The 20,432-nt window shown below is 32.0% G+C and overlaps 1 protein-coding gene across 1 annotated transcript; it reads left to right on the top strand.

Moving 5' to 3' along the window:
• Positions 1–18,417: 18,417 nt before the first annotated feature.
• LOC132937920 (uncharacterized) lies at positions 18,418–20,172 on the top strand. The gene is made up of 2 exons (XM_061004530.1): positions 18,418–18,644; positions 19,710–20,172. Exons 1-2 carry the CDS (start codon positions 18,428–18,430, stop codon positions 20,006–20,008), a joined length of 516 nt encoding a protein of 171 aa, XP_060860513.1. The 5' UTR covers positions 18,418–18,427; the 3' UTR covers positions 20,009–20,172.
• The last annotated feature ends 260 nt before the right edge of the window (positions 20,173–20,432 follow it).

Raw genomic sequence — 20,432 nt, 5'->3', positions numbered from 1 at the left:
TACGGTCATCCTTAAAATATATAGATACCTAGGGTGTTTAGAATTTAGATTATGTCACTGTATGCAGCGCATTTAGTAGAGGCATAAATAGCTTAAAAAAATTAAACTTTTACGATACCATCACAAACAAGTACTTACTAGCTAGGTGGGACTCTTGATGGCTGGGCATGTTAACGTTTATTTTTAACTCGTTAAGTTAAGTTATTTTAAAATAACAAAGTTAAGTTAAGTTAAAAGTGACTCGTATTATTTTTTTCGTTAACTCGTTAAGATAAAAGTTAACTTTGAAAAAAAGAAACTTAACTTAGTGTTAGATAAAAATTTGCTAATTTGCAAAAATAAAAAATTCCAGACACATAACATAGTTTGTTAGATTGGTTTTATTTACACTTATTTACAGAGGAAATTTAAAATGATACATCAAAGTAAAAACCAATTCGAACATTTGTATTATTCTTAGGACGAAAATTAACTTAATTTAGATACTTTTGAAATAAAATTAACTTGAAATTAACACGTTAATCTTGAAAAAGTAACTTATTAAGTTAAAAGTTAATTTGAAAAAAAGTAACGAGTTTAAACTTAATTAAAATTAACTTAACGTTTTACCTTAATTTTAACCTTTAACCATAGGCGCAAATAGGCGGGTGCACAGGGGAGTTGTGCACCCCCAAAAAAATATAAGCTTTTTTCTAAAAAATTTGTTGGTACCATAATGTATACTGAGTAAAATAGGTACCTATTATGTACCCAGACACCCAGCTATACATAATAATATATAACATACTATATGTTTATAAAGACATAGGTATTGTATAATATCTAAGGTTTGTATAATAATATACAAATAATTAATACTATAGGTTATAGATAACTTATAAGTATAAGTTATAACGCGCATCGCATAAACGTAGTTATTCGTGGAACAATAATCATAATGATATAATATAATATATTATTTAAATTATATAATAAGTATATCAGATTCTGTCGATTCTGATAATTTATCATTATCGTTAATTTGTTGATAATTTCTTTACGCTGGGTCACTGGGACTCTGGGAGCTATTTATAGCCAAACTTCTAGTCATTCAACGTTGTTGTCGTTGACAAAGACGAAATGACTAAGAATTGTCACTCTCACTGCCAGACGCCAGTTGCCACTTGCCACAGTGCCACACGCCGGGCACACGGTAATTTGGCTTTTGTGTGCAATTACATACGGCATACGCGTTTTTTTTTTATTTATGAATTATGTATTATAATCAATTGTTTCCTTATATTTAAGAATTCGTTTAAGTGATTTATCACAAGTTTATTTCTAAATTGTGTGAATGCGTTTTTTGTGGTTTTTAAAATTAAAATCTTACGTTTACCTACAAAATGTTTAGTATATTTAAAAAACAAAAAAAAGTGAAGAACAAGTTGACGATCCAAGTGTTGTTCAAGTTTCAAGCACTTATAGTTGTTCAAATCAAGATACCGTAGGTATCACCTTACCGATAAGTTCTGCTACCTGTGAGCGCAGTTTTTCCAGTATGCGCCGAATTAAAAATTGGCTACGAACGAGTATGGCACAGCAACGATTTAGTAACTTAGCAATTTTAAATATTGAAAGGGACATTACAAATAATTTAAAAAGTAAACAAATTTTAAACAAATATAATTTGCAACCGAGAAAAATTATGTTAAAATAAGTAGGTAAGGTAGAACTACCGGATCATTTAATTTTGTTAAATAAATTGTATTATGAATATTAAAACATAGTATTTATATTGAAACTAACAGTTATTATTTTCATAAGTGTAATGTGAAGAGTAATTGGATTAGTGGCTTGGGGGTGAGGGGGACCCCCAAAATTATTGGTCTAGTTGCGCCTATGCCTTTAACTCGTTAATGTCCAGCCTTGCCTTTAATAATTGAGAAAGCATCACTATTACAACAGTCATAATTTTTATTGGTAACAAAATTAGTTTTTTTTTTTTTAAATGAACAACTTATGTTTTTTCCGGATGTTCTTGTTAACAAATATCCAGGAATAAATAGAACAGTTATAATAATCCGTTGGCTTTCTGAAGCAAAAGACAGGGATGGAGGAAAACAAGAATGACTTTCTAAGAAAACAATGTATATAATATCTTGATATAATTATATTATATTTTACTAAAAAAAAATGAATACATATAGGAAATTCGTCTACATGACTACATCTATCATCTATGTTTATATTAATAATTATTTGACTCCATTCGTCTGATATACACTTGAATTATGTACTTGACTTACCTTATTTATTTTTTCAAAATTTAAAAAAAACTTTTGACCAACCCTCGAATTTAACACAAAATATAAATGTTTCAAACTTTAAGAAACAGATTTTAGATTTTCAGATTAATTGCTGTTTATTGACAGTTAAAATACTTAATTATTATTTATAATGTATTAGTATTCCACCTAATCATTTTGATATAACTATTACGTTATAAGAGGGGGAGAGGGTGGAAATCGCTACTGGCCAGGTCAATATTGTACTAGAAATTGGAAATATAGTAACAGTACTAAATGTCATCAGTCATTACTATCAAAACTGGTAAAGCGGTATCATTCCAAATGTTTAACAGTAGGTGCTGGTGCCAATACTGGCTGCCAGTAGCGATTCAGTATTCTGTATTATTATTATAAGTTCCTACTTAGCCGATAGCCAGTATTGACTGTCAATGCGGCCAGTACTTGAATTATTATTTTATACGCATAATGAAGTTTTCCAATTTTTTAAATTATTTAAAAGCATTCATTCTTCAATAAAATATGTAGATAACATTTTTTATGCTAAGTGAAAAACTTTGCCTTATACGTTTCAAATATTTTGATTTTAAAAACATCGAAGGGGGCTCGGAGTTTGAACTCGGCAACAGGCGGCATTTTTCTTCGGTCAGTCATGGTGTCCGTAGAGAGAAGTCTGCCATCCCTCACCCGGGAATGGCAGATACCTACAGGTGCCCACTTAAAAATCCTGCCAAAACAAACACACACGTGTTCAAAACCTACAGTACCCTCCCCCACAGTTCCAAAGGCTAATGACCTCAGTTGTAGATGACTCAACCCCCCTCCCCCCAAAATAAAAATATCGAAAAGACATAGGCACGATTTATTTATACATGGCTGTTTAAAGTTAAAATGTCGATAAAATTCATCAAAATTGCAAACATTTGCTAGGTACCTCATTACATTTTTTTAGGGTTCCGTACGGTAAAACGGGACCCTATTACTAATAAGGCTCCGCTGTCCGTCCGTCCACCCGTCTGTCACCAGGCTGTATCGCATGAACCATGAAAGTTATAAAGTTTAAATTTTCACAGATTTTCTATTGCCGCTATAACAACAAATACTAAAAATCCTAGAATATATAATATATTAAGCAGTGTTTCCAACATGTTTATAGATGATGGTACGGAACCCTTCGTGCGCGTGTCCGACTCGCACTTGGTCGGTTTTTATTTTATGTTTTAAAATAGTGAACAATTCATAAAATGTTTGATTTAACTAAGGCTAAGGCTTGAAAATGTAACCAGCTACCGTCAAGTTACCAATAAATAAATACATTTTATATAGAAATTTGAACGTATATTAAAATAACCTTAAAAATGTGTAACTTTTACGCTCAGAATCGTTTTTTGTATGCAATAATTTATCATTTAATTCAAATTTAACACATTCATTATAGTGCTACTATAGCATATTTTTTCAATTCACAATACTTAAGCTTTACATGTGTTTCATTTAAAATTAACTTTTGATTTTAATAGTGCCACTAGACATATTATATTTTATAACACAGACACTGCAGATTTAAATTCAGTTTTTAAATTTAAGTACCTGAGTACATATAGGTACCTGGTACACACATTATATGCATATTACTAAAACCTGACCTATGTCTAGTCGAAGAGTTAAATATTATCGAAAATACTTGTTAATATCATATTTGTTTTAACGCCCGTGTCACATGTAATTGTTAGTTGTTGTTATATTTTATATTAATCATTGTAAAATATTTTTAAAAAAAATCTCACCGGGGCTGCAAGACGATCTATCCAGTGATTGCACCGAGAGTGTTGTAATTTGTATTGCAGTACAAATTGAGAATAATATAAAAATGTAGTTTCTATATACCTACATGTAATTGCAAGTGTCACGTACACATTTTGTTTATTATATAATAATGTTCAATAAATGATACTCGGCAATTATTATAAAATGTTTTATGAAGTATGTTATCAATTTCATTTGTATGAAAGTAATTAATATTTCGAACTACCTACCAAGTAACATAATATATTGTCGAAATGAATTTACTACTATTTTGATCATGAAATAAATTATACATTTATAAACCAACATGATGGAAATTTATTAATTTCATATTGGTACTAATAAATGCCAAGGTAATAAACGCAGTGTAGTAATTAAATATACATACATATTATTGTAAAATCTACACAGATTGAACGAAGTTTTTTGTACCTATTGCAATTTGCAATTATATTTTATGATTAGGTACATAATAATTACGGTTGTAAATATTTTATTACGAATACGAGATTGAGTCATTGATAATAATTAATAATCAATAATAAATTGTTATTATATAATATGACATTAAATATTTTATACATTATCAAATGTATAATATTTATGTAAAAGCTACCTAACCAAAAGATTCGCGTTGTTATGTGTATCTATATTATGACTGTTGACTATACAGCAGCACATCATCTACAATGTATAAATATATTGAGAATAAACACGTGATTTCTTAGCCAAAGTTAAACTATCCTATAAGTACTCAAATTCAATTCAACAAAGTCGCAGCTTATACATTATACTATAATATATTACTTTTACAATGTATGACAAATATTGTATAATTACTAAAACGCTATCAAAAGTCTGAATCAACCGTGATTCGATAACTACTCCGGAAGCTGCAGTTACAACAAGATTGACAAAACAAATTCACTTTGGTTTCCAGCAGCCACGAAAAGTACCCATACCTAATACCTATTGTCTGTACTTGTAGTAAAAACAACAAAAATACAACTGTGCAAAATCTTAAAAATATTTCCGCTTTTAAATCGACCAACAAGTGGATAATATATACTAGCTGGTAGCTAATAAATGTGTATGTGCGTCGCAGCAACTCGTGTACTCGTGTTGGAGACTATAACGACGTGTACGCTATAAACTCTATGTGGTGCAATTATTTTTACGACATTCGTAGGGAAAACATAATATTATCCTTCCTATGACACATTTATACTCAACCACAAGTTACATTTTTAATATTGAGGTATAACACGAATATGACGTATACACAATATGATATATATATACTATAATATGTACCTACCACACGTATATCATACAATATAATATAAATAATAAATATATTTAGAAATATAGTTGCGTATACCCATATTATGACGTAATGTAACCTAGGTTATTAATCTCTGTATTATGTATGATGTACTAAAGCTAAAACAAAATATACGTATTATTTATTAGGATTGAGTATTATGCGATAATATCGATTCCGATAGTATATATGATAGATACTATTGTCGTGAAATGTAATATTGAAAATAATAATTTTTCAACATCGATCTGATATTTATATTCTCGTTGAAATAAGTACGTAAGCACCAACTTTTGTGTTACAAACTTAATACAGATGTCAGTAGTGAAAGAAAAATAAGAATTTAAAACCAATAAACAAGAAGGAAAACATTTGATGGAATTAAGTTTACAGTTTAATTACAGGGTTATTTTAAATAATCGTATTTAAATACAATTTTGATCAAAATAAAATACATATTGCAGTCAAAACAAATGGAAAGTATATAGTACATAGAATTTTAAAGAAACTAAAGACAACTAAGTAATAAATGATTCATTAAAATAATAACAAAATAGTTTCGAATCTTTTCTAACCTTTTAACCGGTCTACTGAATAAAACGATTTTCGATGAATGTATTTTGAATTTTTTATCGGCATTTTAATAATCGACAAAAATAGTTTTGACATTAGTAAGTTTAACGAAAGTTTTGTTTTTGTAGGTTTTTAATGTTTTAGCGTGGTTGAAATATACAAGGTTATTGCACAATATAATATAACCCTTCTCAATCAAATATTCGCTGATAAAAAAAAATGGCAGCGTATAAAGACAGCCAATAATAATCAAGTATATTATGTCCGCGGGGTTTTTGAATTTGTTAGCTGTCGTCAGCGTATTTTTGATGATAAGAAAAATGCATATTGGTGATATCCCTTTACGCAGCCATTTTGTTTCTGATGATAACAATCCTAGTCGATATGCAAAAAACCTGTATATATTTCAACCATTTGTTCTAGCCAAGAACCTGTGCTCCTATTCCCACTATATCTAATACTGAAATTATCCGTAAGTAAGTTTGAACATGGCAATAAGTAAGTGGGCCTTGAGTCATACCTGCAAAGTTGTATCCATATAGAATTGCTCATAATATTCTATATTATGCGCGCATAAACCTAAACGGGTATTAAGTCAATGAACACTAAATAATGAAACCTAACCATTAATCGCCCACTCGTATTAATTCCGGTACAAAATAATATATAATAACATACAACGAAACAATTTTTTTTTTTTTACAATATATTTAGGTACACGCGATATAATACGATTTTAACGAACCGCCATACTACAACTGCAGTCGGTAACAATACACATACCTATATTATGTATAAAAACTGTTGAAGTCGCAATGACTTTGCAACTTTACGCAAAAGTAATTTCACGATTTTTCAGTAGGTGATGCCACCGCCGCGCCTCATTGTACCTATATACATACAGAAATAACGATCGAAATTGTATTTTTTCTAACGGTTTGTATCGTTACGCGAAAAACAAAATTTTGTGTACCGACAAATCACAAAATATTATAACGCTGCACTGGCGAGTATAATATCGTCATATTATTTTGTAGTCGCGTTAGATAATAATATTATATCTATTTGTTATCGGATACCTATGCTCGACCAGACTTATTGTCGTACCCAACTACTATACTCATCGAAACTGCTGCGGACAGGACTCGATATTATTATTCGAAACAGCATAGTCCAATACACAATTATAATTAGTATTGATACGGAACATATTATTATTAAACGCTTCTGCTAAACAATTATATTTAAATGGCGTTCGGCGAAACGTTCACCTGCCTATGTATACCACGGCCGGCCGCTGGTGTACAGTCATCATACCGCGGGTAAAAAGAGCGCGTGTTAAAAAAAAAAAATTGTCCGTCAAAATTGCCTTGTACGTAAATACCTGCCTGACCGCCCGCGTGCGTATTATATATATTAGTATATACCTACAAAATACATAAAAATAATAATAATAATAATATAATAATAATATTATATAATATTAAATTATTATTATGTACCGCGAACGGTCTATCCGATACAGAATAATAATAACAGTAATAATAATGAGCTAGGCAATGACTATCATAATAACATACATACATACGTACGTACGCACATGCATATATGTATATTAAACACGTATATATATATAATACACCAACGTAGGTATATATAGGTAGTGAGCACACTATTATGCTACTTGGAATTTAATCTAAAATGCGCGTACCGCGCTCGTTCCCCGCCATTTAATTATTGAGTGTAGGTATCTACTAAATGTTTTCGATTAAAATATTTATTTTAATGAACGTGTATGCGCGCGTACTAATATAACATAATATCTATAATGTTTGTATGGTAAAATGCAAACGAAATATCTTATTATTATTATTATTATTATTATAGTACTTGGCGGAAATTACCACTTTTCGTCGTTATTAGTTTTTTCTTTTTCTGATTAAGAATAATATTATTATATCCAATCGATTGTTAGCGCGTTTAAATTTGTAATTTTATTTTTCACCATCATAGCGACCTTATACTTATAAGGTCTATGTTTTTCACTCACGACGCGAATGAATCACAACATATAGATATATAGGTACGAAAATATAATTGCGCGATACGATAGGTATATTACTATATATAAACGCATATATATTATTATTTCTAATATCATGTGTATTACCAATGAGATTATAAATGCTAGTAAATATTGTTATACCTATGTTTATGCGAGCTATATATACACACAGCACTACCACGTGCATTACATATTATTATACCTTTATAATATATATATATATATAAATATATATATATAGTGTATATAGTGTATATACATAAGATATATATATATAATATATATTCAATATGTGTATTTATATATCCGCAGATAGATATTTTATTTACGATTACACTATATGCACTCATTAAAAATAACCGATAGTATCTTTTTAAAATTTACAATGTCCGGGATTCGATAAGAGTTGGTAAAAAAAAAAAATATACGACAGGCGATTGTGCAGATAAAATCAAAAAACTTGCAATAAATACAAATCGCTTTAATTACCCAGGCCACCGCTTTATATGTAACGCGTCTATAATATATATTTATGATAAATTAAGCAGACATGCGATATAGTTTAATATGTTATATTATAGTATGTGTGCATAACGAGGTGCACCTTCTAATTTTAATAAATCCGACGCGTAATGATTGTGTAAACAAATTCAACGCCATTTTTTTCAAATTTTTTATGCTCGAGAAGAAATCAATGCCGGCAAGTCAAATCTGCACTGTTAAGTGTTAATTTTCGACCGTTATTTGCCCTATGCCTACCCTAATATAAGGTATTGGTTTGTGTTACGATGGCGGCGATCAAATATGATATAGGTATAGGTATTATAATATAATATATAAAATGTATACTAATTTATATTTTCAAAGTATATAAATATTAAATATACAGACTATTATTTATATATATATACATAATATAAATCTACAGATACATACGACACATGCGCTGTCGTCTTGGGGAAACTGTGAGCTCATTTATTTTCACATATATTATTATTATTTCCTGCACTCGTATATATTTACCATAATATCCTACGGTTTATTGTCACCCTCATAAAGTTAGCAGCACAACTTTGAAAGTCACATATTACGCAATACAGCCAATAAACATGTTGGTAACTTTTTGGACATTATTGGATTACCCCCAGACTTTGCTTGAGACACTTTTGTGCTGCCAACTATACTACAACAGCACAACTTAACGTTAGCAAAACCTCACCCTTATAAAAAATGTCCAGCTTGATTTGTTGGACACTGTTGGACCACTCTGTATAGTATGGGTGATGTATCACCGGTTTTTGTACTTAAGTTCACGGGCAATTCTGCGTCAGTGTACCTCGCTTTATGGGTTAATTTGACCGAGATACGGGGAATCCACCCATGGTGGATTGGATAGAGCACCTGGTATATTTCCGAACATGGTTTAGACTACTTACTATAGATTTTCCTGATATCTCTAAGAACAATTTGAAATGTTTGAAAAAACGACAAAAGAATAGACGAATATATATATATATATATATATATATACATATATTCTTATATTTGCCAGTCGCATCAACAAGCAAACCGTCTGCAGCTCCTTATCTTAAAAGAAAACATGCTACAAAGCCTTTAAATGAAATTGAATTAAAGTAGGTAATTAATATTTTTGTCTAAAAAACCACCGGACAATTTGCCAGCAGGAGGATAGAAAGAAAACGATAAACGACGTTGAAAGCGCGTTTCAGCTACAATCATCAATCGAACCGATATCGATATTCGATGGTAGTCAGAGCACTGACTGACGATTCGTCCACAGATAAAACAATCGCGCTTTGCAAGTTCCGACTTGATCCGACAACATAACAAACACACTCACACACACACAGACACACACACCACACACCGCGGTTACGGTCTGACGACCGTTCGATCGCGGTCCAGTAACGACGGTATAATATGGTATATATCGTTATGTCGTAATAAATTATAAGCCAGCAGCTACGCCGCGACGACTATCCATTATATACATATTATGCTGGCCAGGCATCGGTGGCTGGCGGATTCGATTTCGCGATGAGGGGCTTCCCGATTCACACACGACACGCGATTCTATACGCGTCGAAGACTCGCATCGAACCGTCCTAAGACGAATATAAAATTACACGATTCGCAAACGTATATTAATATTATATTAAAACACTATATGCGTCTAGGATACCTATACATATATATTATAGTGTGCATACATTATATTAATGTATTTTATCCGTCGCGAGACCATATATCCGCCGTTAAACGACGCACGGGCGGACAATACACGTGCAGTCATAACTATACAGAAAAAATGAACAGTGCACTTATATACCTTTGCACGTTGTATATAAATATAATGCAATAATAGGTACGGTCATCGTAAACATTCGATATAATATTATAGAAAAGTATTAATGAAATATGTTACAAGCAGGATTCAAAGTGGGGTTTATTTTTCCTATTTCACTAGGAAGATAATACAATTGAAGTCTATGTCTATATATTTTAAAATAATATGTAAATAAGTTGTTTTGTACATACAAATAAGCTAATATCCACAGATGATTTACATCAGCGGTTCTCAACCTTAGGGTCGTGACCCAATTTTGGGTCGCCAATAATGTTAAATGGGTCGGCAAAAATTTAAAACGTCGATATGTATAATATTTTTATTTTCGAGTCTGGCTACCTATATGAAATATTTTTGTAAATAATAGATTAAACCGTTTTTGTAAATTCTTCTAAGAGTTGCCATTATAAGTCATTCACAATATTGATAGTTGGTACTCAGTAAAATGCTTATCAAATGTAATCGTTTCATTGAACGTTATTTATAAAAAGGTCGCATGAAAAATTTGATAAATATCTTAGGTCACCACTACTCAAAGGTTGAGAACCGCTGATTTACATGATCGTAATGAAAAAGTACCAGACCGAATACTGCGTAACCGGATGTACGAACTCTTATCGATGCGCTCACCACGATAAAGGACAGTGGTATACTCGGTGGCGTATTTTAATTTATTTTGTTACCTAGTAGGAAGAGATTGATTCTTTACAGTAAAAACCGAAAATTGACGCAAAACCTCCGTCGTTATTGTTCACATAATATAATTGTGATCGGTTGACAAAGATAATAGTATTATATAATTCCAACCCAATATAATAAAAAGTAATAGGAATAATTGGATAAGTTTTCATGTTGCAGACGATAATTTTTGTATTTTCGTATTTTATAAATAAGATAAGCCATAATGAGGGATTTACGTTATAGCTAACGGCGAAGAGGTTAATTATCTTCATAATGAGTAGGTACTACAGCCACTCAGACTTGGGGATGCATTGATAAAACTGGGGATAAAAGATATTATGGAGAGTCAGTTTTATCACTCTCGGGAATCTTATATACTTACTTCATGTCTGATATAATTTAGGGAGTTTAAGCATAAATGTTGTAGTATAGAAGGAATATAGAAGGAGATATATAGTAATCATATGAGGTGGACGATTGATTTTTAATACGTAGTTGGCAAACTTAAGAAACTTACCAACGTTCAAGGTTTAACATAAACATATTCGACAAGAACTAGAGACTGTTTACCGATATCTCGCAAAGAATAAAACCATACTCGTAAATTAATTATCTTACAAGAGCGAGAGATATAAGGGTTTTAAGGTGGAGAAGACACTTGAAGTCACTTGAAAAACTCGTGTAATGAAACCATTTTGTTGATATTACGAGTATAATTTAACAATAATTATATTATAATAGTTCTTACTATATAATATTATTATGTATATTTGAGTACAGTGTTAATAACCCACACACCCACATTTTCACTATTGGGTTAACGTAATATTCCATAATGTGCCATGTGATGGAAATTCAAAAACAATCATATATATATATATAAAGGTACAAGGTAAGTACATGCCTACTTATCTCCCGACAAAATGTTAATATAACGCGATTACGGTTACCTACCTACACGTATATAATGTATGTGTACAAACCAGAAAACCAAAACATTTAATCAAACGTACGTGAAGTGGATCCACTTGCAGTGTCTCAATCTTCATCAATATTTTGAGAGTTAATTGTAATAATTTGTGAGTTCACTTTCAGAATTTGGAAGTCAGGCGATTAAATGTTACATACAAAAAAAGAATGTGTGTGACCACTTCACGTAACCCACCCATGTCGCTCTAAAATGTCTAAATATATACCTACCAAATGATGCTTAGCGATTTGCGATAACGCGAGAGTCAATTTTCAAAATTTGGGAGACGGCGGCCCTTTAAAATGTTAGTTTTTCCTTAATTTTCTTTCTTCTTCACAATTATTTTGAAAACTACAAAACATTTTTTACTTTTGACACCTCCTTCCCCACATGGCACCTTTAAGTAGCAACTAGATACAATTTTCTACCATAAACCACCCTCGGAGTTGAAAATCTAAACATGGTTAAGGTCGTTAAACCAAATGGGAGCCATAATAGCTTTCTCAACTCGTGAAATGAATACAAGATTCCTCTTCATCAGTATATTTTATTCTGAAAACAATTTTAAAAATATAAATAATGTTTTTTTTGTTATAGGCATTTAAATTTCAAATTTGGACGAAATTAGATATTTAAACAAATAATAATGATTTTGTAGTTATTTTGTTGTAATTCAAAAATATTATTCGTCGGAACTCGAAACTTTTAACCTACATTATCATATTTTATAGACATATATAATGATGTTTTCAAATGCAATGTTTTCAGAATAAATTAATTCTACTTGTCGTATTGCTATAATATTACATAGTAACATAAATATATTATAAATGTAGTAAGTAATATGGACTAGCAGACCACGTCTCCGCTCAGAATCGTATTTCGTATGCAATAATATTATGGTTCATCTTTGCATTCGAATTTAATACATACATTACGGTGACTTACTCGATGACGAGGTTTACTCGACACCTACCGTATACAACTGAGCATGTTGCCCATTTTTTTTTTCTTAATGCGCGCATTAATGTAACCGCTTGCAAACGCACACAAGCACAAACGCCGAGAGTGTCAAAGTGATGTATTATATTATATCAATAAATAGTATTGTATTTAATATTATTTTAATTTCAATGGCATATAATATGTTTTTGTTTTTGGGAACCGTCGTCGAGCCCGGGGCGATAAATAGCCGAGATTCGGTGTCGCGCGCGTTATTATCATAATAAACCTGCTAAAAACATAATATGCATACATAATACATACACACACACACACACACACACACACACACACACTCACACACATATATATATATACCTTTGCGCATTATTTTATAACATATATATAGCACGCGTTTACGTTTATTGTCCGTTTTGATGACGCCCGCGTCCCAGAGAGGATGGCCGCGCGATGCACAGACGATACCGGGCGCAAAAAACAACAACATAAATATTATATCCGCGAGCAGACGCGATCGGGTCGCACTGATACACACCTATTTGCTTGTTAAAAATCTAATGGATCTTATGTACATACGTTATACGCATAAAATACGCGGTCTCGTGTGTGTGTGTGTGTGTGTGTGTGTGTGTGTGTGTGTGTGTGTGTGTGCGCGCGTGTAAATTATGTGTACACACGATATAATATAAGAACAATCCGAAGCGCATGTCGTACACGCTGTCGTGGGTTATAAAAAAAAACTCAGAGGACAAAATTATCCGCCGGATACTTGTGTGTATATGTGTGTGTATATGTGCGTGTATACGTATGGGTACAATACGTGTACGACGTAGGTACGACGCGTACGACACGACGAGTATCGTTTGCCGAAAATTTGCGACGACTCAATAAGTATAATACTTATTGTGTGACTCGGCGCGGCGCAGTGGCTGAAATCAATCACGCGACGTGATCGAGAGTAAGCAACGGCCGCTGCCACTAGTTCTCGGATGGGTGACCATCTGGGTTCGTTGTGCGCAAAAACCTTGACACACATAGGTACACGTGTTCCTAACCGACCGTACCAACCCTACTGCACCAACCCTACCAACCTTACAGGCTAATGACCTCAGTCGTCGAAGCATTAAAATCTAATAAATAAAAAAATACTTATTGTAATATTATTAATTATTATACTATAATATATTATAAATGATTGCCGAGCAGTTGCCGTCCGTATTTCGTGTCAGTAATTTTTATATACTTTATAACAGGCGGACGGCACTTCGACTATATAATATAACACTATCAAAAGTCGAACGAGTGGTTTAGACGGTCTAATAGTTGATCAGTTATTACTCACCGTTATGAGTACCTAGGTAGGTTACTTATTCAAAGTTTGGTCGATCGAAGTCACGGACCAACGTTTAACGGTGGTTACCCTTGTGCTGCAGCAACTCCGCCCGCATCTAAACTTTATAAGCACTTATAATAAGTTACAACTTATCCACTAAGTACTCGTTCGAAGTCCGAATTGTATGTAAAATATAATATAATAAAATGAATATTCATAATTCAAATATTTTCAGAAAAATATTCTGCTTCGGAATATGAGATAACAAATGAACGATGTTATTGTAATGGTGTGGACACCACCACTACGGTATGTTCATATTTTACTACCTATGATATAAATAAATATATTTATTATACTATATTTGGTATGCTACGGTAAAAGTACGAATTAAGTTAAGACCGCGGTTAAGACCTATAGGTTAGGGGTTAGGTTTTTATTCTAGTACTGCCTAGCTGATCCCGTACACTTCGTTGTCAGTTAAATGTGTTACGTACCCACATATTAAGTAGTCATATATTATTAACTATGTACAGCGCGCCGCACGTTTCTAATAATATTTGACACTATAACTAATAAGGCAATTAATATAGTATAACATGCGGAGGTCGTTGCAAAAGCGTAGAGAAAACAATTAAACTATAGAAGGTGTCGCCACACGTATCTTTCCTGGAAAGCCAACACCCATACGAAGGATACGGGTCGACCATCATACCAAATACGAGACCCGAACTCTGTCTCATGACCGAGCTTAGCCACTACTACAACCACCCACTCCAAAGGACACGATCATATACATATATAGAAGCCCAGGACAAGAGCTCTTCAGACGGTTAGGGACATTCAGAGTCAGGTCGTAACACCACTGACAGTTTAAATTCTATCTTAAAGAGTCGTAACACCACTCTTTTACACCATATATTATAACATTGTAATTTTGTACTACGTTAATAAACATTCATCATACCTAGTACATCTGCACGTATTTCATTTCTGCGTTGATGTATATATCGACGTTGGTTGGGACGTAACAAATGCAGCAACTCTATATGTGACTCAAACTTTATTCAATTCGTTATTTATTTTGATAATCGGTGTATGGTATGTTCAAAACTTAAAATTTTTCATCGATCATCTTGAATCTGAAAATACTTGTGTGCAAGTACCGCATTATAAAATGTGAATTTTGGAAGGCGCTTTCTTAGGGCACATACTTACATGGTGGTACAAAGGCACCATGAAAATTGCAAGCCTCAAGCTATCATTATTTTTACTCTACGTTGATCAGTCATGACTGCAGTGAGACGTTCGATTATATTATATTATAGCCATCATCCCGACCGGCGTTGCCCGTGAGACACGCTTGTAATTATGCGAACAGTATATTTTCAGGTAGGAAATCCACCTGCAGTGGATTGCAGATCTCTTGAGGAGAATACGTAATTACAAATATTTTATACTACCACGTTGTTTATGATGTGCACGTGTAGGTTCCAAGGACAACAGTCGAAAACTTAGTGTTAGAAATACCATTTTTACTAAGTTATATGGTTTTGACCAGAATATATAATAATTTATACAGGTCTACAATTATATCCAATCATAACCGATAGCACCCTTACAATAAACAAAAATAAATTATTATTCAGTTTATTTTTGTTTGCTGAACAGCTGGCACCACTGTCGTATTTTTGACATAAAGATTTCTTACTTTTCCGGTGGATTTTCCTAAAACTTTCTTTCATATAAATATTTTCCTGACAATTACGAACACAACAAAAAAAAATCAACCAAATCGGTAAATGCGTTCTTAAGTGATGCCAGGACAAAGGATTATGGTCCATTTTTATATATATAAAGATATGTATTATATATTGCGATTGCGCACTATTGTGCACTATATACTGAACACATAAAATAAAATAATTTCCTAGATGCCACTTATTTATATTAGTTTTTTTTATTATAGGTCCGCGTAATAATTATTATTGATACACGTTTTTTTCATACCCTCGGTTGTGTACGACGGGGAAAAAATATTAACTGATTTTACAATTAAAATGAATTATATAACATTTATATAACAAGATCAAATTTGTTAAAAGCTAAAAAAAAAAAAATTATAAATGATTTATAATTACTTAACTAATAAATGTGTTTTAAATATTTAATATTGAATAATTAAATTAAATTATAATTTTATTTTGTAGAAATAAATCGATCGCCGTATGAAACAATGTTCGGATTATAATGAAATGGGATTGATGATTTGCGGTAAGTTATATTATTATAGATAAAATGTATTATCAACTCTTCAAGCAGAAGAATATTTAGATTAGAGTTAGTAGATTCAAATTCAGTTCAAGTTTCCGAGACATGAAGATGTTGAAGTCACGGGGACAGGAACACCTAGTAAGGGCCGTCCTTAGGGGGGGGGGGGTCATTTAGAGGCCTAGCGTTTGAAAAAAACGGTAAAATTGGTTTTTGCCCTGGTCTTCGCAAATCCTAAGGACGGCCCTGCACCTAGTATCTATAGTATATTCGTAGTAGGTGGAATATCCGAATATGTGAAGAAACTGTAGAATCTGGAGTAGGTAATTGAAAACGCGTTGAAATATAAGATAAACAACCGATATAGCACCAGGACGATCACAAAAAATTAAGCTATACCAACAATAAACGCGTACAAAATCTGCAAATCAAGCAAAAAAAAAAACAGTATATGGTTCAGTGCAGGGTGTCAGGTTTACCTGGCCAATCACCATTGATCAAGTCACTGTAATGTGAGAGTTAAATTTGTATTAAATGGTAAATCATTGTACGCAAAAATATGATCGAAGAGTCTGTCTATATAGCTGAGTATATTTTATGATAATATAATATTATTATACATTGCTATTATATAAAACTATAAAAGTTATACGTGGACTGGACTATATTTTTTTCGAAAAAATTACATCAATTATAGACCTAAAATGAAGAGTATTTATTTAGATAAATACTCTTAGTATTATATTTGTGTGATATTTTTAATTTAAATAAAATATTGATTTTTATGTCAACTTTAAAAACAGTCTAAATGTTTTGAACACGCCATTGTCTTTATAAAAAATAATATATTAATATCATAGGTACGTAAAAGTTTCAACTTTCGAGTCTCCGTTAAAATGTTTTTGAATCACAACAAAATAACCGAAACACTGTTATTTTACGTTTAAATATCCAAATTGCATCTAAATTTGGACGTTCATCGCAAATGTAGGTATATTAAAAAAAATATGTGCCTATTTTTTGGATTTTTTTGTTCCAGTATAAGCTACTTATGAGGAACATTGTATATTACATTGTCAAGCCTTAACAGTATAAAAATGAACATTTATACATTTTCAGCTAGAAAATAATTTGCAATTTTTCCTGATGTCGACGATGTAATGATTTACTAAACATTATTTGTACATCGTTACATAATACATACCACATCATAATATATTGATGTATAAAATTTAAATTTAAGGAAATAGATTATAAACATATTTTGTTTCCAGTTGGCCGTAATGTCGAGCAAAGACAACCCACTTAACTATTAGTGTATCTGTGAAGTTTAATATGTACTCATGATGATTGGCTATGAATACGCCCTACTGTTACAGCTGCAGTATTGTAGCGAGTCACTTGGTTGTGGCTATAATAATATTATTATCTTCCGCAACGTCAGATAAACATAATAATAATAATAATAATAAAATAGTTGTGCACCATAGCTACAATTCCGAGCAACCGGAAAAACGATAAAACAGAATATTATATCAATAAAATAATATATTATATTATAGGTAACGATTAAAGTGAACTGTTTTTACATTTCATAGATAATATCTTCTATATAATATATTATATTACAAACATAAAATATATCATAATCAAATCGCTCGTTCATTTCAGTGGATATTTAAAATCAAAAAAATATTGTTGATTCGCCGAGACAAAAGTTCCAGCACATGACCGGCAAGACTTTTGTCAACCATCGTAGCGCTGTCTGAGAGAAGGTCCGTGTCATCGATGCTGAAGAGTGAAGATACAATTGTCACACCACTCGTTCTGAGTAATCCTCCATCACCTTTGGGCCAAATTTCCAAGGACCACCAGGAGTTTGCTAAAATGAGATCAGGTCGACGCACTGGTGCGGGTTATCGGCTATCCTCGAGGATTGACAGCCTTGCTAAGCCGCTGGCTCGGTTGGCCAAACCGTTGAATCGGCTGAGCGAAGTTGTCCGGGGTAATCGAACGCTAGAGCGACTGTAATATTATTATTAATAATTATAAAGCGTAGTATATTTTTTAAATTTATTCATCAAGTCAGATATAATATTATGCTGATCCCTGATTGGTTAGTAGAAAGACAAATATCTTTTCGGCTCATCTAGACCAGGGGTCCCAAAACGTATTTAAAGTCTTCACGGCGATCATAATATTACACTACATGATATTATTATAGTGACACGAGAAGTGTCTTTAATCAAATTATTGTAACCGTATCATAATACTAGCCTGTTCGTTTAATAGAAGCATATTAAATAATAATGTTAGGTATGGAATGAAATCCTAACCTTAAGTGCCTCCAATGGGCGGCTTCTTATCTCCAGCCACTCAAGCCATTTCACCTCCCTCACATGCACTTATTGTAAAACAACATTTATAGATTGTGTATATTTAAATAAACGATATAAAAAAAAAAAAAAAAAAAGGTATGGAATAAACTTCGTACTGAAACTAAATTTCAAATAAGTAATTTCAATATTATTTTCTTTAGTAGTTAAAGGAAATATTGCGTCTTATTTAGTACCTATACGTTCTATTCAATTTAATAATAATATGTACAAATATTTTTTTATTCTACCCACTTCAAGCAAAAAAAAAAAATCTAAATAATTTGAATAATGAAGTATAAATAGATTATGTAATTAATTGTATATAGTTAGTTCTTAACATAAAACAATCAGTACCTTCCTACTGGTTAATGGATTCCTTGACACTTTGAGGGTGTTTGTAGCTTATTTCATCAACCTCTATAATAGGTAGCTAAAGGTCAGCTACATTTTTTTTCAATTCCCAAAAAAAAAATATTTTTTTTGTTTATTTAAATTTCAGCATTGTTTAGATTTTATAATTATTAGTAGAAATACATTTTTATACATTTTTATACAATTAATATATTTATAAAAGTCAAATCTTTGGCACTGAAAACGCCGGGCGATGTAGTTAGCATTATTATAATATACTGTGTTCGTACCCAGCACAATATCAGGGTACTTATATGGTAACTATACCTGTTATTTCGCAGAAACTGACCACCGGATCCCGTGGTCCAGAAATCGTCCTAACGTAGCTACTGGAAAAAATCAAGTAGTAAATTCGCCGGCTCCACCACCACCACGAATAAAAACTGCAACAGGTGTGGCATGTTCTTCTTTGAATTACAAGGCGTCGGACCACATTAAAAAACTGGCCAAGCACCGCCCAAAGCCGAAAGTGGTCGACGAAAAGAAATGCTTCTCGGTGAAGCCATTGTCGCTTGTTTACAAGCCGTCGCTCCGTATCCTAGAACTCTCCAAGCCCCGGATCCACGAAAAGAATACGTGATCGTCGCTTACTACAAATAATTAAAATGTATACCTTGGCAAAATCTTAATCAAATTATACCTAAAAAATGTTAAAACCAAACCGATTTTTAATTTAAAATTCAAATAATGGTATCAAGTCAAATCGAGAAAAACTGGTATATAGGGTAAAAAAAAATATCTCGCTACTAATATTGCACTACTATAGTGGTGAAAAACGTAAAAGTTGGATTTGGCTTCCCTGTGAAAATAAAGTTCAACAAATTTTGAAGAAGGTCCAACAATTTACCAAAACTAATTTATGCGTGGTATTTTGGATCGATTTCTGATAATGTGAGTAATGTTGCACATCTTTCAAATGCAGAGGGTGTGTATATTAATATTATAATGAAATACAATATTCTACTCTTATTTAAGTAGGTGCAGATAAAATGAAATTACAAAAT

The sequence above is a fragment of the Metopolophium dirhodum genome, chromosome 2 (assembly GCF_019925205.1).
Source record: "Metopolophium dirhodum isolate CAU chromosome 2, ASM1992520v1, whole genome shotgun sequence".
In the NCBI taxonomy this organism is placed as follows: Eukaryota; Metazoa; Arthropoda; class Insecta; order Hemiptera; family Aphididae; genus Metopolophium; species Metopolophium dirhodum.
The sequence above is the reverse complement of the archived record's forward strand: the minus strand, read 5'-3'. Positions and strand labels throughout refer to the sequence as shown.